Genomic DNA, 21201 nt, shown 5'->3' with positions numbered 1-21201 from the left:
TTGCCATGATTGCCAGAGATTGGAGAGGGAATTTGGTGTTTGTTCCATCAAAGTGAACACCAACATCCCTGCCCAAGTTGAGGTTGAGGCACTTAGATGGGCTATTTCTACTGCAACAAACTTATCAATGTAAGTTTTGAAAGTGATTGTCAGGTTTGCATCCAAGGTCTGACTTCCTCCACCGATTCTATTCCATGGAGAGTTAGTAATATTTTGCAGGAAACTAAGTATTTAGCTAGTTTAGTTCCTTCTTCTTTTTTTAACTGGGTTCCTAGAAAGGCTAACTAGGCTGCTCATGTTCTTAGCCATTGGTCACTTTCAAATAGATTTTTTGGCTTCTTTGATTCTAATTCAACTCCTACATTTGTTTTGGATGTAATTAAGGAGAATGCTCAGTTTGTATCTTGTTTCTGTTAATAAAAAGTTTTTATTCTCAGCACATATATGTGTGTGTGTGATGACTCGAAAACCCGTTAGTAGCAATTAAGAATTGCAGTCCTCCCTTAGATTTGAATATCCATAAGTGAGCCTGCCAGTCTACCACCTAGCCGCCTAGTATCACTTTGCCCTCTTGAGTAGATATATTAAAGGGCAAACTTTATCATTTAAACCAACGTGACGCTCCTTACATCACAAGTTAGAAAGTATATTGTCTTAACCTATGGGTTACCATGAATCTAACCTTTCTATCTACATATAAAAATTGATTTAGAACCATCCTCTAGGTTGTCTACCCATATAAGATGTACGACATCAATTACATGTGATTGATCATTGTTTGGTTGTTGGCTTAATAGACCTTAGCTATTTGAAAACTCTTGGATGCCCAATTAGGTATAATTCTAAAAAAAAAAGGAGGAAAAAAAGTCTAAAAAGTCCAATTTCTTGTAAGATAGAACTCGGGACGTGATAAAAAGGAAATATTGAAAGGGACTTGCATGTCATCGTTAAACTTTTGGTAAGTGCAAGAAGATAATTTGCTCTAACGCTCCATTTGTTTCGATGGAAAACTTTGTGTAAAGATAGTTTTTCATATTTTTTAGTATTTGGTAGTATAAAAAAAGATGAGTCAAAGGAAAACTATATTTGGTCAACATTAAAAGTATGGCTTATTTTTAGAGATTGTTTTCTATTAAATTTTTTTAGAAAACAACTATATCTCACAGCAAACTAAATAAGGGAAGTTAGGAGGTTGTTTTTCAACTCATTTAAAGTTGTTACCAAACATTAGAAAATGAGATAGTTTTAAAGAAAATGTTTCTTGAAAAATGACTCGTTTTCTAGAAAACGTCATTACTGAAACAAACAGAGCGTAATATCATATTCATTTTCCAATCCAAATTTAACCATTAATCTAGAGAGATATAAATCTAATCCATAATAATTGTCTTTTATTATTAAGTTAAGATAATAATTAATTTTGACATAAATAGCCCGTTCAAATCCAAGCCAATATTATTCACAAGTCACAACCCATGAGAATAGTATATTATATTGATGAGTTAGTTGTGCTTTGTAGACACTAACAAATAGTTACCACGTTTTGTGAAAAAAAATGTTAAAAGCATCACAAAAGAATAGTGATTGTCCATGAACATCCGAAGTTCAAACAACACTTTACCCAAAAAAAAAAAAAAGTTCGAACAACACTGCAACAGACTAATCACCCGCGTCCACGTCATCCGACATACGCGTGGGCCGGCAGCCGAAAACGGTAATTAACCCAAAATCACAGGGATAAAACCGTCATTATATCACAATCCACCGGGGGCAAAATCGGAACACAAATAAAAACCCCCCAATTTCTCCATCTTCTTTCTTTCCAGATAATAGCCTTCAGAGAAGAAGAAGCTATTTTAATTTGTTCAAATACCCAAAACCGAGTTGGGCACCCGTTTCTGAACTCACTGAGTCAACTCGACTCGACGATCCGAAAACACGTCCAAACATGGAGATCGCTCCGGAGGCGGCGCCGAGCATAGACGGCGATTACGAGAACGGCGACGTTTCGGGCAGCAGCGTGAAAGCGGCGTCGTATTCGGCTTCGAATTCGTCGTTGTCGCCTCGAGGCTTGAAGGGGAGCGTGGAGGCGAGGTATGAGGAAGAGGAGGAGGAGGAGGAGGAGGACGTGTGCCGGATCTGCCGGAACCCGGGTGACTCCGATAACCCGCTCCGGTACCCGTGTGCTTGTAGCGGAAGCATCAAGTATGTTCATCAGGAATGCCTTTTGCAGTGGCTCAATCATAGCAACGCTCGCCAGTGCGAGGTTCGTTTCTCTCTCTCTCTCTCTCTCTCTCTGATCGGTTTTGAATTGGCGGTTTGATTGATAGAAATGTTGAAAGATCGATAAGAGAAGGTCTAATTAGGGTTTTAGGGTTTCTTTTGTAATTATTTTATTATTGAATTTTAATCATTTAATCTTGGTGAATTTGATAATTTTGTGAATTAGGGTTTTGATGATCTTAGGAGATTTGGATAGGTGAAATTGTAATTTTTTAATTTGTTTTGTGGAAAATTGTAGGGTAATTTTTGGCGGGTGGGGTCATGAATCTCTGGTTTACTCTCGTGAGGTGGGTCCAAAGGGCCGTTCCTTAGTGAGGTTCTACCTCATTAAAAAAAAAAGGGTAAATTTGAAAATGATGAATAGAGAAAGACACAATTTTGAACGTTTGCTAATTGTTCTTTATGGAAATTTAGTAGAGCTGAAGAGTAATTTGTTATATCTTGGTTGTGAAAGGGTCTCTAATGTAGTTAGAGTGTAGCAAGGAAGTATTGGGTATTGTAATTCACACCAATTAGAATGGGATTTTCAATTTTTTGAAATGGTTGGAATCTTGTTTTCCTCTTAAGGGAATGTGGATTGTTGAACATTAAAAAGGGAATTGGACTTTAGCAACTTTGGGAGTCTAATTGTGAAAGAGTCTCCTTCTTCTTCTGCTACTTTAATGTCATGTGTTTTTGGTTTTATCATGAATATTATAGCTATAAGCCTATAACAATGCTTTTAGGCAAAATACTAAGCATATGGATCCAAAATGATTATGGTTAGCATGGTTTCTAATCCTGTGTATGTGTATTTTGATTAATGTGTTACAGGTCTGCAAACATGCATTTTCCTTCTCCCCTGTTTATGCTGAGAATGCTCCAACAAGGCTTCCTTTTCAGGAGTTTATTGTTGGGATGGCAATGAAAGCCTGTCATGTTCTGCAATTCTTTTTGCGCCTTAGCTTTGTCCTTTCTGTGTGGCTCCTCATAATACCTTTCATTACCTTCTGGATATGGCGGTTGGCTTTTGTAAGGAGTTTTGGTGAAGCGCAGAGATTATTTCTAAGTCATTTATCCACTACGGTTATCCTTACTGATTGTCTGCATGGGTTCCTACTTTCTGCTAGCATTGTGTTTATTTTTCTGGGTGCCACCTCTTTGAGGGATTACTTCAGGCATTTACGGGAACTTGGAGGTCAGGATGCTGAGAGAGAAGATGAAGGGGACAGAAATGGTGCTCGTGCTGCAAGAAGACCTCCTGGACAAGCTAATAGGAATAATGCAGGTGACGGAATTGGTGAAGATGTGGGTGGAGCACAAGGGATTGCAGGAGCTGGTCAATTGATAAGGAGGAATGCAGGAAATGTTGCTGCTCAGTGGGAGATGCGGGCAGCTCGTCTTGAGGCTCATGTTGAACAGATGTTTGATGGTTTGGATGATGCTGATGGTGCAGAGGACGTGCCTTTTGATGAGCTTGTTGGCATGCAGGGCCCTGTTTTTCATTTAGTAGAAAATGCATTCACTGTAAGTTTATTGTTTCTCTTTTGTTCTTCTTCTGATCAATTCTTGTTACAATACCTATTTTGCCATTTAGTTTCCAATCTATCATGCTTTTGCGGCTCACTTACCCTTTGACTTTATATTTGGCTAATAGTTTTATATGCTGGCAAAGTTTCTTTTTAGTATGTGCTGGCAGTCATATTAAAGGACTGTGCCCTTGTTGTTGGTTAGTGTGAGTTACAACATTAACTTTTCTGTTTAATATTCTTTTTAAGAATTAAACATGAAATAAGTAAGCCATTCAATTTAGGAGCTGTCTTAATCTTACATGGATCATCGAGTATGTTGTTAGATTTTTGAACTTAATTGGGTAGGGGACTAGGGCTCTTAGTCGATCTACCAATGAGGGATTGTAGGTAGTGGTCTGATGGGTTTACAAATATGTAAGATTGCTCCACAATTGCTATAAAGACACAGCGTCTGTAATTCAATTGAAGTTTCCATTCATTACTGCTCCTTTTTAAAGTTATGGAATTCTGCTCACTTTATCACTGCCCTACCCCACCCTGCTTTGCTGTACGGATACAAGTGATACAATAGGGGAAGACAGTTTAATTAGAGACTCTTCTACAATAGACATGCGCACGCACATGCCAATGCACATGCACATGCACATGCACATGCGCGCGCACACGTATGTATTTATATGAAGGGGGGGGTAATGTCTTGCATGTCTAATACCCAATATAACCCAGTAAACACACTGGTATGTTACTATCAATATGTTTGATGCTGCATAACTTGGTAAATGTATCACATAATGTATCTATGTGTGGAGTGGCTTTAAATAGGATATAATTACAAGAGGAAGTATGCTATGGATACTGCATTATTTGAGTTTACAATATACAATCATCCCATCATGCATACTGGTGAGACTGAATCTTTAATATGGTTTCACATGCAATTATATGGTGGTTGATTATATTGGAAAGGAATGGAGAGGAGCAAGCCCCCAGGTGCATAGAAGTGGGATTGCTGCCCCTTATACATTTACAATTGAGTCATATCTTACACATTAGTGGGAAAGTAGGGCAACTATTAAGTTAGTGGACTCCATACTGCCCTTACATATGAGATCCTATCATATATTCTACCACTATATATATTGCTTTCATCATTATATTTGACTGACATAATTATGCTGTGAATTTATGTGTTTTAACTTACTGTGTCTTTTAGTCCATTACCAAAAAAAAAACTAAAAGTCAATTTTCTCTCCTGTTTTTGGTTGGTTTATGAGTGGTCCTATGCCTTCTGCAGGTTCTGGCAAGCAATATGATATTCCTTGGTGTTGTGATTTTTGTGCCTTTTTCGTTAGGCCGGATAATACTCTATTATGTATCTTGGCTTTTCTCCACCGCTAGTGGTCCAGTTTTGTCAACAGTCATACCACTTACTGACACTGCCCTCTCCTTAGCAAATACTACTTTGAAGAATGCGTTAACTGCTGTTACAAATTTGTCATCTGAAAGCCAAGAAAATGGTATGGTTGGCCAGGTTGCGGAAATGTTGAAGGGCAACTTTAGTGGTCTAAATGAAGTATCAAACAATATTAGTTCACCACTTTCAGCAGATCTCTTGAAAGGGGCAGCTATTGGAGCATTACGGCTTTCGGATGTTACAACTCTTGCCATTGGATACGTGTTTATTTTTTCTCTAGTTTTCTTCTACCTTGCCATTGTTGCGTTTATCCGGTACACTAAGGGTGAGCCTTTGACTTTGGGGAGGTTTTATGGTATTGCTTCTATAGCAGAAGCAATTCCATCTCTCTTCAGGCAGTTTTTGGCAGCAATGAAGCATTTGATGACCATGATAAAGGTTGCTTTCCTTCTTGTCATTGAACTTGGGGTGTTTCCTTTGATGTGTGGATGGTGGTTAGATGTATGTACTATAAGGATGTTTGGAAAGTCAATGGCTCAAAGAGTTCAATTCTTCTCAGCTTCTCCTTTAGCGAGCTCATTGGTTCATTGGGTTGTAGGAATCGTTTATATGTTACAGATAAGCATATTCGTCAGCCTTCTTAGAGGGGTATTCTTCTTTGCCTTCATATCATATCATTACAATGATTTCTCTACCATTTTTCCTGATATGTTAATGATCTGATGGATTATTATTTGCTTGCTATTATCAGGTTTTGCGTAATGGAGTGTTGTACTTTCTTCGAGATCCTGCTGATCCAAACTACAATCCTTTCCGTGATTTGATTGATGATCCTGTGCACAAGCATGCTCGCAGGGTTCTGTTATCAGTTGCTGTCTATGGGAGTTTGATTGTGATGCTGGTGTTCTTACCAGTCAAACTTGCTATGCGGATGGCTCCCTCCATTTTTCCACTTGATATATCGTATGTTGGCCCCTAATGTTTCTGTGGCACCTGTTGTTAGCAATTAACCAATACATTTTTCATGTTGATATTGTCTGTTAGCTTACTTCTGGATGTTTTTCTTCTATTGCAGGGTGTCTGACCCATTTACTGAAATTCCAACTGACATGCTACTCTTCCAAATTTGCATCCCATTTGCCATTGAGCATTTTAAATTGCGGACAACAATTAAATCCCTTCTCAGATATTGGTTTACAGCAGTTGGCTGGGCACTTGGTTTAATGGATTTCTTGTTACCCAGCCCTGATGACAATGCTGGTCAGGAAAATACAAATGGGGACTTAGGAAGGCAAGATAGACCTCAGGCATTACAAATAGGTGGACATGATCGGGCCCTAGTGGTTGCAGGTGCTGATGATCCAAACAGAGGCATTCTTGCATCAGCGAACTCAAATGTTTCAGAGGAAGATGCTGATGAACAATCTGATTCAGAGTAAGTTATGTGTACATTGGAATTTTAATTATCACTAGTGGGTCTAAATAATGTCTCAGGTGGAAGTCTGTTGAATGGTATTAGGCTTTTAGCTATGGTGTATTTTCTTTTTAATAATACCATCTTTTTAGCAAGTTTCTACCTTACTGCCTGAATGCATTACTATAGGTTTGCGTTCTCCCTCGATTCTTCATATTATGGAGTTGTCACCTAGACTTAGTTTCTTCTTTGCATTTTTACTTATTAAAAAGAAAAAGTTACTTCTTTATATTTGAATTATGTGTTTTTGTTATATTTGAATTATGTGTTTTTGTTATTGGTTCTAGACTGTTCTAGCTTCCACCTAACATTTGCTCAAATTGTCTTTTAGCAGGTATGGCTTTGTACTTCGCATTGTCTTGTTGTTGGTGGTGGCTTGGATGACTCTGCTCATCTTCAACTCTACCTTAATAGTTGTACCAATCTCAATTGGAAGGGCAATCTTCAATGTTATTCCTCTTCTCCCAATAACTCATGGCATCAAGTGCAATGGTATAATGGTTTGACTGAATATTTTTCCTACTGATTGCTCTTCATATTCTGCGATGAGAATGTTAATTTGTTGTCATTTTCTTTCTTTTCTTAGATCTATATGCTTTCATCATTGGAAGTTACTTAATTTGGACTGCCGTAGCTGGTGCTAGATACTGCATTGAGCATATTAGAACAAAGAGGGCTAAAGTTTTGTTGGGCCAAATTTGGAAATGGTGTGGCATCGTTACTAAGAGTTGTGCGCTTTTGTCAATATGGGTAAGAATCATCTAGGTTTATTTTGCTAAAGCTGGGTTTTTTCTTTAGTTCTGATTGTTAGCTATATGCTTAAAATGCTCTGATGCTTGTGTTCCAGATTTTTGTAATCCCAGTATTGATTGGGCTGCTATTTGAGCTTTTGGTGATTGTGCCAATGCGGGTGCCTGTGGATGAAAGTCCAGTTTTTCTCCTGTATCAGGACTGGGCATTGGGGCTCATTTTTCTTAAGATCTGGACTAGACTGGTGAGTCTTGTATCACGTTATGTGCATTTCAACTTGGTATCATCAAGATAAATGATTTACTTTACTAAATAAATTGATGGGCTTGCTATGGAATCTGTTTGCAAGTTCTTCTACCTCTTGAAGTATGCTGCCAGTTATCAAGTGAATGTAACTTTTTACTGGACTTATAAAAAAAAAAAAAAAAAGCTTTTTACTGGACTTCTAAATTGCTTTTAAAACTGGGAATGCAATCAAAGGGAAATTTTGTAATATTTTAAAGCCATCAACTTTTCCAGACCTGGTATTAGACTGATGCTAATTTTTTGTTTAGCAGTTCTATTTAGAAAGATCTGAGCGAGAGATGTTAAATCATGGTCTTCCAAATTTTCAGTGCTTTGAGTGATTTCAAACATTTTCTTAACTTTTCAAAATTTCTATTACATATTTTAAAGGGAGCTTGTTTATATGGACAATCTTATAAATATCATTTTCATGGCAATTTGGATTGTCTACTGAAGCAAAATATTTGGGTATTGGTGCATTCTGGTATAAAATTAAAATCTCATTTCAATTAGGGCATACCAAATTTTCCAAAATAACCTTTAGTTTGAAAAACAAATTAGAAATAGGCTAACAATTGGTATTGGTCTGAAATTGTACATCTGGTCAAAAAACCTGAAAATTTCTGAAATGGCTGAAACAGACTGAAACACTGAAATTTATAGTGAGACGTGGTTTGGTATACACTAAACTATATTTTGTCTGAAACAGTTTGGTATTTATAACTTAGTGATAGAGTGATTAGTACCACCTTCCAATCCCCCCCCCCCCCCCCTCCAAAAAAAAAGTGAGCAAGAGTTGCATTTATATCATGAATGGGTGGACCGGGAGGTTGTTTATTTAATTAACAGTTGACTTAGTCTTTTTTTTCCTTGGGTGTTTGTATGGTGCTTGAACAGGTTATGTTGGATCATATGATGCCAATGGTGGATGAAAGTTGGCGAATTAAATTTGAGAGGGTGAGAGAAGATGGTTTCTCCAGGCTTCAAGGTCTTTGGGTTTTGCGTGAGATTGTCTTCCCGATAATAATGAAGCTTTTGACAGCCTTATGTGTCCCTTATGTTTTAGCCAGAGGGGTGTTTCCGGTGCTTGGATATCCATTAATAGTAAACTCAGCAGTCTATCGATTTGCCTGGCTGGGATGTCTCTGCATCAGTGTGTTGTGCTTCTGTGCCAAGAGATTCCATGTCTGGTTCACAAACCTTCACAATTCCATACGTGATGATCGCTATCTGATTGGCCGTAGGCTTCATAACTTTGGGGAAGACATTGTAGAGAGGCAAAGTGAGGTAGGGACTTCTGATGAAATGCAAGATTCTAATCTGCGGGGCACTGGTTTAATTCAACATGACCGAGAAGTTGATGTGGGGTTGCGACTGAGGCGTGCTATCCAACATGATGCTTAACAAATAAGGCATGTATTTGGTCAGTTTTGACATTTGTTGAGGCTTTTATGAAGCATCAGACTTGTACTCCATTATGTTGACAGGATGCATGCACCCTTATGCATTGTCAAGTTTAGGTTTATTGTTTCTTTTACCAAAAGAAAATGTCTAGGGCTATTGTTTGGCTTGTGTATATGTTACTCGTTAACTTAGTTATTTGTAGGAAACAAATAAAATATAGTTTGTTCATAAAAATTTGCATTTTTCATATTTTCATGTATATTTGCCTTTCTATGTACATTTTTATGGACATACATGCCTACGTCCCTATATCTGTGTTCATAGCTTAGTCTGGCCAGCTGATGTGCGTTGTAAACAATTGAAAGCACATGGGTTGTTTTGTGTTGTTTTGTTTTTAAAGGACTAGAACAATTTCTTCTATAGGCAAGCATATATTTTATCATTAGTGCATATGGACTTAAAAAGTATCAGGGCTAGAACAAATTCTTCTTAAAGAAACTGTGAATTCTGGTGATAACGATATAGTAAATTTCTTTTGAGTTTGGGAGTATATTGTGTTGTTTTGTCTTTGGAGAAGAGAGATACTCCCCAGTTTCCTTTCCAAACTCGATCTTTTGAGAAAATGATAGGCTGAGAATGACTTTCTTACCAATGGGATGAACTAGTTTTACTCCCAACGGAAAATTAGGCTGAAACGTAAAGAACCAAGTCCTTTGAGCCCACCTGCTTATTCAATATCAATAATAAGAGGTTATACTCGTTAAACTACTCAAGATATTGTACTGTATATTCTCTCACTCTTTCTTGATAATTGCTACAAAGTGGAGGAGGGAGATTTGGTTTTGAGTTAAATTTGGAATAATGAAATGATTATAAGAAAAACAGTGATGATGCAACAGTATCTTTTATGCAGTCAACGCATTTTATTGCTACTTTAATCTGAGTTTTGTAACTTAATTGTTTGATAGTGACACTCCTAATATCTGACATCAAAAATTTATATACCTTTCAACTATCAAATTATAAATAAAATAGTAAATTATAAATACTCTTATTCTAAATTATTGGTCATTTATTCCATTTTAAAATGTTTTAAAATATTAAATATAGTCATTTTTGTTGAAATAGGAAAATGTGTCATCCTTTGGAACTAGAAGGGGCCACATGGTTCTTTTTTGAAGGAGAAGAAGAAAAAGACCCCGAAAGATGGAGTAAGCTAGATTGTGACGGTTTCTTGGTTAAGTGGTTTTGAACAGAAGTGGTTCACTAGAATCAGTGATCGCCTTTGGCAAAGAAACTATCAAATTATAAATAAAATAATAAATTAAAAATATTCTCTTATTCTAAATTATTGGTCATTTATTCCATTTTAAGATGTTTTAAAATATTAAATATAGTCATTGTACGGGCGTCACCCTCCTTCAAGCCCACTTACCCAGAGGCCAATGGAGGTAATAACATGTGTAAGAACCTTACACTGATTCGATGCACGGGCTCATTTCAGGCAAGTTCTAATGCTTGTCCAAAACCCAAAGCCTAAGGATAAAAACACTCATGACATGGCCGACGAAGGTGAAGTCTCATCGCCTCCGATAAACATGTCCCCCGAGCAGGTTGAACTCGGATTGCATGGCATCACCTAGGGGATGCCGCAGCTGAGCAGAAAATCTACTGGTGGAGCTAGTTCCGATGCCACTGTCACCTTTTCCCACCCATCACCAAACATCCACTTAAGTGAAATGGTATTGGACTTTCCTGCTGTTGCCTAAGGAATGCCCCTGCCGGGCACCAAGTCTAACAGTGGAGCCAGTTCCAATGCCACTATCACCTTCCCCCACTCACAATTAAGCATCCACTTAGGGGAGACAGTATTGGACCTCTCCTTCCACCCACCAGGAAAATGATCATGGCCATTCCACTAACTTTGGCTATAAATAGGAAAGGAAGATTCAGTTGAAGGGGTTGGCAATTCTAGGGAGTAGAGACTAAGGAAATGAAGTGATCACCTTGGGAAAAAGGGGGAGAGTGATTTTGAGAGCATAGGGGACTTGGGTACATGGGCTGCCGAGCATGGTATCTCCCATTGTAGGAAATCCAAAAGCCCGCGATACAAATAGATTGTGAGCCCAAATACCTCTTAGGCCCAACAACCGTATTGGGTTGCGCACAATTAACGCCGTCTGTGGGAATCTCCTACGTTGCTGTGGTACTATCAGCTTGCACGGGAGAATGTCTAGAAATAGGCTGAGAAGTCATGTAGAGAGTGGCTCTGGAGGGTCATCGCGGGGGCCTACATGGCGAGAAAGGAGGCAAAAAAGGCAAGAGGACAGACGACAGGAGGAAGCAGAGGAATCTGGACCCGGAGAAGGATCATACCAAACCCTCCGGACAATGTCTGACGCTTCGGGATGCAGTCGCCTCGACAGGAGAGATTAGGCGCTTGAGTAGAGGGATCAAGAACTCTAGCGCCTACGCAAGACGGTGAGGGATTTGGAGTTGCAAGTGCGGGGCAGACGCAGGAGAAGGGACCATGAGGAACGAAGAGAAAGGTCGGCAAGTGTAGGGAATCACTGTGCGGCAGGATCCCATCAATCTGAGTCCCGGTCAACACCGCGATTGTTCATGAGAATATGCGGACTGTGAATCGACTTCCTCGGATGAAGGGCGACCTCGAAATGTGTCCATGGATGCAATGAGCCGAGCGTTACGCCAAGCTGCCCAGTCTCCATTCTCGAGAGACATTGAAAGCGCGCCTATGCCGAGCAGATTCACACAGCCGCCATTCAATTCCTACACCGGAAAGACAGACTTGGTGGAACATGTAAGCCACTATATTCAAATGATATCTTTACACGCCCATAACGATACATTGATGTGTAAGGTCTTCCCTTCGAGCCTCGGCCCCACTGTTTTGAGGTGGTTCAACGAATTAAAGAAAGGTTCGATCTATAGTTTTTCGGAACTGATCCAGGAGTTTGGAGTACGATTCATGACTTGCAGCTGGGTTCCGCAGCCCGTAGACGCATTACTATCAATGAAAATTGGGGCTGGGGAAACCATTTGCAACTATGCCAATCGGTACTGGGAACTGTATAACGAGATCTGCGGGGGCAATGAAAAGATCGCATCGAGCACCTTCCGGATGGGATTACCTGAAGAGTCCGGGCTGAGAGAATCATTGACGAGAAGGCCTCCCGAGGATATGAGGCAGTTGATGAAGCGTATCGAGTAGTACAAGCACTTAGAAGACGATCGGTTGCAGACCAAGGGGAAAGCCCCGATCATCAATTATCCCTGGAATATTGGCTTCCATCCCAAACCCAAGAAGGATCTGAGGGTTCAAGAGTTCGGATCGGTGATTGGAGGAGTTAATACGGCCTTCAAGGAGCCCATGCACAAGATCATTGATCAGATAAAAACTGAGCCGTATTTTAAGCGGCCGAACAGGATGGAGGGCGACCTATCAAGGAGAAATCAGAATTTGTATTGCACCTATTACAAAGACAAAGGACACCACCGAGCAGTGTAGAGTATTGAAAGATCACCTGGAACAGTTGGTGAAGGCAGGACATTTGAAAGAGTTTCTGGTGGAAACGAGGAATCAGGAGATCGGGTAAGCAGATCGGCTGCGCAGAAACCCCCCCGCCCCCCCCGCCACCCCCTTTGGGGGTAATAGAGGTCATCCATGCAGTGCCGAAGAACCTTCAAGCACCCACGACGAGGGGGGTATTGGCTGTGGTATCAGCAAAGAGTTGCATAAAAGAACGTCCCCCGGGGAAGAGGTTGAGACACACTAAACTACCTATAGTGTTTCATGATGATGATATGGAGGTCACCACTCAACCGCACCACGATGCTTTGGTGGTCACGGCCCGGGTAAGAGGTTTCATGGTAAAAAGAATAATGATAGATCAAGGGAGTGGCGCAGATGTAATGTACCTTGACTTGTACAGGGGGCTCAGAATGAAAAAGGAGGACTTATCCATGTATGATACGCGTTGATGGGATTTGATGGGCATATGGTGATTCCAGAATGGCAGATTTCACTCCCAGTCAGCATGGGAGGTAAGGAAGTAATTGTAACGTTTATAGTGGTCACCTCATTTTCGCCATACACAGCGATCCTCGAAAGGCTGTGGATTCATGACATGGGAGTCGTGCCGTCCATATTGTATGTAAAGGTCAAATTTCGAACTGAAGAAGGAATTGCAGTGATAAGGGTTGATCAGCAAACGGCCAGACAGTGCTTAATAGCTATAGCCAACAAACAAATCGAGCAAATGGAGTCAACCAAGGAGGCTCCCCTATAGCAATTACAGCAGCCCCAAGTGGAGGGGACCAACGTTGCCGAGGATCTAGTTAAAGTGAAAATCATGCTGGAAGGTGAAAGGAACTGATAGGGGCAAGCTTGAGCAACAGGGAAAGGGTGGAGTTACTGCTTTCCCTTGTACAAAACGTGGATATATTCGCATGGAGTCCATATGAGGTGCCCGGGGTCAACCCCGAGTTTATAGTCCACAAGCTAAATATGGATCCTTTATGCCCTCCTAAGAAACAGAAATCAAGAAGGTCCGCTAAAGAGCATGTTGAAGCGGTCAGATAGGAGGTTGGGAATCTGAAAGAAGCAGGGGCCATAAAAGAAGCGTTCTTTCCGGAATGGCTTGCAAACACAGTGGTGGTGAAGAAAAAGAATGGTAAGTGGAGGGTTTGTGTTGAATTTACTAATCTAAATCGAGCATGCCCGAAGGATCCGTTTTCGATGCCAAAAATCGATCAATTGGTGGACACTACGTACGGGCACCCGAGAATGAGCTTTCTTAATGCTTTCCAAGGTTATCACCAGATTACCTTAGCCGCCGAGGATCAGGAGAAGACTGCATTCATAACACCTGATGCCAACTATCATTATACCGTGATGCCATTCGGGTTGAAGAACGCAGGAGCCACTTATCAACGAATGATGACGAGGATGCTTAGGGATAAGATTGGGCGTACGGTCGAGGTGTACATTGATGACATGATAATAAAAAGCAAGCAGGAAGGGCAACATATTGACAACCTTAAAGAGGTGTTTGAGATACTCTGACGACACCAACTGCGCTTCAATGCTGATAAGTGCGCTTTCGGAGTATGGTCTGGCAAATTCTTGGGTTATTTAATTACCAAACGGGGGATCGAAGTTAACCCCAATCAGATTGAAGCCGTGAAACGTCTCAAACCACTGACAATCCGAAGGAGGTTCAAAAGTTGACTGGCATGTTGGCTGCTCTCAACTGATTTATTTCCAAGTTCGCTGATAGGTGCTAACAATTTTATCAGCTTTTGAAGAAATGGAAGGGGTTTCAATGGGACAAGGAGTGTGATAAGGCCTTCCAAGACCTTAAGGACTATCTGGGACAGGCACTGACGTTGACAGCCCCGGAGGTAGGAGAAGACCTGTATATGTACCTCTCGGTATTTGAGCATGCAGCCAGCGCTGTGCTACTGAAGGATAGTGGTGTGCAGCTGCCAATTTACTACATAAGCAAGACATTTATTGACGCCAAGACCAGGTATTTACCATTGGAGAAACTGGTGCTGGAACTCATGCATTCCACCCGAAAATTGCCCCATTACTTTCAAGCTCACATCGTCCATGTTCTGACCGAGTATCCTCTTCAGTCATTGTTAAGAAGATCTGACTTTACGGGGAGGATAGCTAAGTGGGGGACTCGGCTAGGCTCATTCGACATCAGATACAGGCCGAGGAACTCGGTGAAGGGATAAGTACTTGCAGACTTTATTGTCGAGTTCTCGCCAAAAAGTACGGATATTGTTTGCCTTGTGGAGGTCAGGCCATGGAAAGTATTCGTGGATGGCGCATCCAACACGGCAGGAGCGGGGGCTGGAATTGTGGTCATCACCCCAAAAGGGCTAAAGCTAGAGCACTCGTTCAGATTAGGCTTTAGGGCTTTTAATAATGAGGCCGAGTATGAGGCTCTGCTTGCTGGACTAAGAGTTGTCATGGATTTGGGAGCCAAAGAGGTGGAAGTTTACTCAGATTCTCTCCTAGTAGTAAATCAGGTGCAAGGGAACTTCGAGACCAAAGACCCTCGGACGATTGAATATCTGCGGCTGGTAAAGCAGACCATGGGTAATTTTTCAAATTTCAAGATTGAACGGGTAGCTCGGGGACAGAACCAGCACGTCGATTCCTTAGCAACGCTAGCATCATTGATAGCTGACATGGTACCTTGGTTGATCAGGGTGGAGTTAGTGGCCAAACCAAGTATTACCGCTAGGGCACCGGTTGCACAGGTCACCATAGCCGAGAAGTGCTGGATGGACCCTATCATTGATTTCCTTGCAGAAGACCAAGCCTCAGAAGATGAAAAAGAGGCAGCCAGAGTACGACGAACTGCTACTCAATATTGGTTATTTGCCAATCAGAAGTTATATCTAAGATCATTTGAAGGACTATACCTGCAGTGTTTTCATCCTAATCAAGCTGAAGAGCTACTAGCTGAGCTACACGAGGGTGTGTGCGGTAGTCACGTGGGGGGACGCTCATTGGCTCACCGAGCAATGACGCAAGGGTTTTGGTGGCCGCAGATGAGGAAAAATGCAACAGAGCATGCACGGAGGTGTGAGCAGTGTCAGATACACACACCGATGATCTATTAACCTGCGGGGAACTTGAACCCAGTGAACAGCCCCTGGCCATTTGCCCGGTGGGGGATAGACATAGTCGGGCCATTCCCCCGGGCAACGGGTAACCGGAGATTTGTGTTGGTGGCGGTAGACTACTTCATGAAGTGGGCAGAAGCAGAAGAGCTGGCAAACATCCGAGATGTTGATGTCAAAAGATTCGTATGGAGAAACATTATAACAAGATTTGGCGTGCTGGAGTCTCTTGTGTCGGACAATGGTCTACAGTTCGGCAATAAAGCTTTCTGAGAGTTCTGCAACAACCTCGGCATCAGGAACCGGTATTCCACATCGGCATATCCGCAGAGCAACGGCCAAGCAGAAGCTACCAATAAGGCCATCGTGAGTGGATTGAAGAAGAGGTTGGAGGGCGCTAAGGGTAGATGGGCCGAGGAGTTGCCAAGCGTCCTATGGGCATACCGGACAACTCCTAGGAGATCCACGGGAGAAACACCATTCTCTCTAACTTACGGGGCAAAGGCTGTCATCCTCGCCGAAGTAAACCTATGCAGCGCCCGAGTAGCAGGATTTGCTCCGGACGAGAACGAGAAGCTAATGTCAAAGTAGCTAAACTTGCTGGAGGAACACCGAGAAGCGGCCACCATTCGACTGGTAGAATATTAGCAAAAACTCGCTCAGAGGTACAATAGAAATGTGAGGAAGAGGGAGTTTGCCGCAGGAGATCTAGTGCTTCGTAAGGTCGTAGGGAATACACGAGACACTAATGCAGGGAAACTAGCTCCGTCTTGGGAAGAGCCCTATCGAGTGACTGCTATTGCAAGTGCAGGGGCATACTACTTAGAGGATTTGGAGGAGAAACCACTTCACCGGCCATGGAATGTTCACAACTTAAAAAAGTTTTATCAATGACCGGTTACTTTCCAAAGATGTAAACTTGATGTAATTCTGCATTATTACATATTAATATGACGGTATTTATTCATGCAGGTGCATTTAACCCCACTACTATCAAGTTATTATCACTGGGCTAGAAATATAGAGAGAATCGCGAGCATAAAGTCAACTCATTCACGCTAAGGACAGAAACCTGTCCTCGGTTCAATCCCTATCATCGAGCAGGTGGAAATCTTAAGCTATTATCTTCTAAGGACGGAAACCTATCCTCGGTTCGATTCCTATCACCAAGCAGGTGGAAACCTTAAGCTATTATCTTTTAAGGACGAAAACCTGTCCTCGGTTCGATCCCTATCACCGAGCAGGTGGAAACCTTAAGCTATTAACTTCTAAGGACGGAAACTTGTCCTTGGTTTGATCCCTATTATCGAGTAGGTGGAAACCTTAAGCTATTATCTTCTAAGGACGAAAACTTATCCTCGGTTCGATTCCTATCACCAAGCAGGTGGAAACCTTAAGCTATTATCTTCTAAGGACAGAAACTTGTTCTTGGTTCGATCCTTATCACCGAGCAGGTGGAAACCTTAAGCTACTATCTTCTAATGACGGAAACCTGCTCAGGGTTCGATTTCATCACCGAGCTGGTGAAAACCTTAAACTACAATTTCCTTAAGACAAAGACTCACCCTCGGTTTGACTTGCAACACCGAGCTACTGAAAACCTAAGCCAGTACTTCCTAAGGGCGGAAACTCTACTCCCAGCCCCTGGAAGTGAGAAAGCAAGGTATGATGAGCAGCCTAACCTTAATCATATGCAAAGTCGGCAGTTATCAAACAAACAGCAAGGAGACACAAGTGATATCCAAACAATATTAATTAAAACTATCCAAAAGATAGGGAAACTATTTCGTCGCCACAGCTCGGTGATTTAGGCTCATCAAACAAAAATCTAAAAAAAAAAAAAAAAAGAACAGAGAGCCAAATTTTCAAACAGCAAGGTCGGTTGGTGTGAGGGGAGTAACAGGCTGCTCAGTTCCGCTTCTAGCTGTCTGAATTATTGGTGGGGTCTGATCTTGAATGGCTTTAGCTCCAGCACGGACGTTGCTTGTAACCTTCAGGTTAACCGTTTCCACATGGGCGTCGATGTCCCGTACGAGATCCCTCATACTCAGAGTTTCCTCATCCGTGGCATTAGCTCGACTCTGAACAGGAGGGCGAGGGGCCAGGTAGGGGACCTGTGTTGGATTCCACAACGGGGAGTTCGTAGCTACTCCCATCGCTTGAAGAGCGCCTAACCATCCTTCCCCGAATCCATGTTGCCGTGCTTGTTGGATGATCGGCTCCAGAGAGCTTTCAACCTCCGAGAAGCCTGCGTTGTACCACTTATCCTCACAGGCTTCGAGGGACTCTTTCAAGTCGGCAATTTGGTCAGCTTGGGCTAGATTCAAGCTATCCGCCGTCGCTAGCTTAAGCTCTGTCTCGCCTAGTTTCGTCTCCAGGATGGTCAGCTTGCTCTCGGCGGCTCGCCGGGCTTTCTCGGCGTCTATTGCTTTCCTCTCTGATGCTGCGATAGCCTCCCCCTTCTCCCTAGCAGTAACCTTAGCAATGGCCTTCAGCGCCTTCTCTCGCTCACTGGCCTCAGTTGCATCTTTCAACCTCCTGTCCATTAGGCCAGTCAACTGCGTGGCCTGAAAATAGAATAGTAGCAGAATGGTGAAACTGGGAAGAAAGCAACCTGTTACAATGTATGCAATAAAGGAAACAGGGAATTACAGCAATGGTATGCCATTTTAGCCGTCTGACAAGCGTCTTGTCATCATCGTCCGAAAAATAATGAACGTCCTTGGGCAGCAAAAGGCCTTGCACCAAACTTTGAGCTACTCGCCCCCCTTCGCCCTTGTCCCATAACTGAACACTTGCGGTTGCTGGTAAAGGCTTATCACCCAACAGAAAAGCGTGCTACCAGCCCACCTCGGGTTGAGAAGAAGACGCCACGTTAGTCCCGACCTGGGCCACTGGTGGAGTAACAACCGGCGTCTCTTGGATCCTAGGCCTGCCCCTTGCGCGGGGCAGGGTCTTCGGTAGGGCGTCACCTGGAACGGGAGCGTTCTTCTCGGCAGCCCGTTTCCTCTTCTTTGTTTCGCCCACGGGAAGAGCCTGACCCGTTCCTTGGGGGGACTGAGGTGGAGCCACAGGTTCGGCCCCGGGTATGAACCGAGCAAAAGTCATCTCCCTACGCTTCACCATCTTTTCCACGTAGTCGAATTTAGCGCCCGAGGTACCTACTGGTTCAGCAGTTTCTTCTTCGACTATTGAGGCAGCGTTCTCTGGCTGTTTGATGGCTTCATGTCTCTTTTGATTCTAGGACACATGCTCGGCCGACTCGTCCCTTACAGGCACGATGTCATCTGCGGTGGTATAGCGGGGTCCAAGGTCTCGAGCCTCGCCAGTAGTAAGTGTGGGGGGAAGAAATTTTTTGTGTCGGATGTCTATGTACGACTGGAGCGGACTGTCTACCAAAAGCGCTTGGCTGAAATTTTGCCAAGTATTATACGCTGAGTTAACACTGAGGATCAAATGAGATGCCCTAAGTTGCCCGTCATCATGCACGAAAATCTTTGACCTGAGAACAAAATTGAGATTTCGCGTGTGTATAACTCAGAAGTTCGGTAAAAACCTTTTCGATTCTGCAACAAGCCCGAGAACATACCGATCAATAAATACACAAAAAAATAATAAGACACTAAACTAGAACAAGTGAAGATTCTCGGTACTGACCAACTTCGCGTGGCGAAAGCGGGCAAAGTAGCTGACCGGCGAGCCAGTTGCCACACACCCGAACAAACTCTCCAGCTGAGTTTTTATTGGAGTCGGGCAAACAAGAGATAAACCGGACTCGCATATCTCTAGTCTTTAAATAATAGTCACTTGTAAAGTTATCGCACAATTTGTACATGAAATTGATGTCGTGGTGGTTTAGTTGCAGCCCGAACATCTGATTCAATCGGCTGACACAACTAACAACTCTATAGAAATTAGGGGGAAGCTAGTGGGGGCATAGACCATAGAATCCTAGGGTGCTTATGATGAGAGGGTCTACAGGAAATCTAACCCCACCCTCAAGTATAGACATCAAAGGAAAAAACGCTGGCGATATCACCCACATTGCAGTACGTAATGTCGACATCCCCTGGGATACCAAAGGTCTCTCTAAAACTAGCCAAGGCAGCCTTAAGGGTGAGAAGGTGAGAATACCCCATTCCTAAAGTATGAAACAGAGAAGAATCCAAAAAGAAAGAGAGGTAAAGAAGACTTACTTTGGGTTCTAGGGAGTGAAGAACTGAGAAGAGTTTTTGTGCAGGAGAGGAATGCTTGGCAAAGAGGAGATTGAGAGTGAAAGGAATGCAAAGAGTGAAATGGGATCCCAGAATGGGCTATTTATAGGGCTTGTAGCATTTAATGAGGTGAGGGGCGGGAAAACCCTCCCAAATTCCTTTTGGGTAACCTCCCCACACACGTAGGCACAGTTTACGAACCGTCAGACGGTTCGCGAACCGTCGAACGATTCACCAACTATCGAATTTTAATTACTGATGTGACAACCTGACACGGCACCACTTTCAAGAAGTCTACTATGATGATTGCCCTGGCTGCGTGTAGAGGGTGTCCGTTTACGGGAAGTCATCATCATGACTTGACCAGGATCCTTGATTCATCACTGGAAGCAGAGCATGAATCAAAGGGGGGCTATTGTATAGGCGTCACCCTCCTTCAAGCCCACTTACTCAGAGGCCCATGGAGGTAATAACATGTGTAAGAACCTTTCACTGATCAGACGCACAGGCTCATTTCAGGAAAGTTCTGATGCTCGTCCAAAACCCAAAGCCTAAGGATAAAAACACTCATGACATGGTTGGCGAAGGTGAAGTCTCATCACCTCCGATAAACATGTCCCTCGAGCAGGTTGAACTTGGATTGCATGGCATCACCTAGGGGATGCCGCTGTCGAGCAGAAAATCTATTGGCGGAGCGAGTTCCAATGCCACTGTCACCTTCTCCCACCCATCACCAAACATCCACTTAAGTGAAATAGTACTGGACCTTCCTGCCGTTGCCCAGGGAATGCCCTTGCTGGGCATCAAGTCTAACGGTGGAACTAATTCCAATGCCACTGTCACCTTCCCCCACTCACAATTAAGCATACACTTAGGGGAGACAGTATTGGATCTCTCCTTCCACCCACCAAGAAAATGATCATGGTCATTCCACTAACTTTGGCTATAAATAGGCAAGGAAGATTCAATTGAGGAGGTTGGCAATTCTGGAGAGTAGAGACTAAGGATAGGAAGTGATCGCCTTGGGAAAAAGCCGGAGAGTGATCTTGAGAGCATAGGGGACTTGGGCACATGGGCTGCCGAGTGTAGTATCTCCCATTGTAGGAAATCCAAAAGCCCACGATACAAATAGATTGTGAGTCCAAATACCTCTTAGGCCCAACAACCGTATTGGGGGTGCGCACAGTCATTTTTGTTGAAATA

General features: G+C 42.6%; 3 protein-coding genes across 4 annotated transcripts; all 3 read left to right on the top strand.

The window, feature by feature from the left end:
* Window positions 1–1834: 1834 nt before the first annotated feature.
* Window positions 1835–9355, top strand: LOC142642919 (putative E3 ubiquitin ligase SUD1). 2 transcript variants are annotated; one of them, XM_075817366.1, is made up of 9 exons: window positions 1835–2266; window positions 3097–3789; window positions 5089–5856; window positions 5960–6171; window positions 6284–6643; window positions 7014–7174; window positions 7269–7432; window positions 7530–7676; window positions 8615–9355. In XM_075817366.1, the coding sequence occupies exons 1-9, from the start codon at window positions 1949–1951 to the stop codon at window positions 9119–9121; spliced, it is 3330 nt and encodes a 1109-aa protein (XP_075673481.1). In that variant the 5' UTR covers window positions 1835–1948; the 3' UTR covers window positions 9122–9355. The 2 variants fall into 2 exon arrangements, with proteins under 2 accessions (XP_075673481.1, XP_075673482.1); XM_075817367.1 differs by having other exon boundaries at window positions 1836–2266; window positions 7017–7174.
* A 2449-nt stretch (window positions 9356–11804) lies between these two features.
* Window positions 11805–12353, top strand: LOC142644295 (uncharacterized). Its single transcript, XM_075818938.1, has one exon. The coding sequence runs from the start codon at window positions 11805–11807 to the stop codon at window positions 12351–12353; it is 549 nt and encodes a 182-aa protein (XP_075675053.1).
* Window positions 12354–14081: 1728 nt separating this feature from the next.
* LOC142644294 (uncharacterized) lies at window positions 14082–16375 on the top strand. The gene is made up of 4 exons (XM_075818937.1): window positions 14082–14189; window positions 14441–14673; window positions 14956–15744; window positions 16084–16375. The coding sequence occupies exons 1-4, from the start codon at window positions 14082–14084 to the stop codon at window positions 16373–16375; spliced, it is 1422 nt and encodes a 473-aa protein (XP_075675052.1).
* The last annotated feature ends 4826 nt before the right edge of the window (window positions 16376–21201 follow it).

Source organism: Castanea sativa, chromosome 7 (genome assembly GCF_040712315.1).
Source record: "Castanea sativa cultivar Marrone di Chiusa Pesio chromosome 7, ASM4071231v1".
Lineage (NCBI taxonomy): Eukaryota > Viridiplantae > Streptophyta > Magnoliopsida > Fagales > Fagaceae > Castanea > Castanea sativa.
Note: the sequence above shows the minus strand (reverse complement) of the source record. Positions and strands in the feature narration are given on the sequence as shown.

Coding starts and splice junctions, on each gene's coding strand:
- LOC142642919 (XM_075817366.1), top strand. CDS start 1,949: ATGGAGATCGCTCCGGAGGCGGCGCCGAGCATAGACGGCGATTACGAG. Junction 3,790..5,088: donor TAGTAGAAAATGCATTCACT/GTAAGTTTATTG, acceptor TGCCTTCTGCAG/GTTCTGGCAAGCAATATGAT. Junction 7,677..8,614: donor TTAAGATCTGGACTAGACTG/GTGAGTCTTGTA, acceptor GTGCTTGAACAG/GTTATGTTGGATCATATGAT.
- LOC142644295 (XM_075818938.1), top strand. CDS start 11,805: ATGGATGCAATGAGCCGAGCGTTACGCCAAGCTGCCCAGTCTCCATTC.
- LOC142644294 (XM_075818937.1), top strand. CDS start 14,082: ATGACGAGGATGCTTAGGGATAAGATTGGGCGTACGGTCGAGGTGTAC. Junction 14,190..14,440: donor ATATTGACAACCTTAAAGAG/GTGTTTGAGATA, acceptor CAATTTTATCAG/CTTTTGAAGAAATGGAAGGG. Junction 14,674..14,955: donor TTTATTGACGCCAAGACCAG/GTATTTACCATT, acceptor TGTGGAGGTCAG/GCCATGGAAAGTATTCGTGG.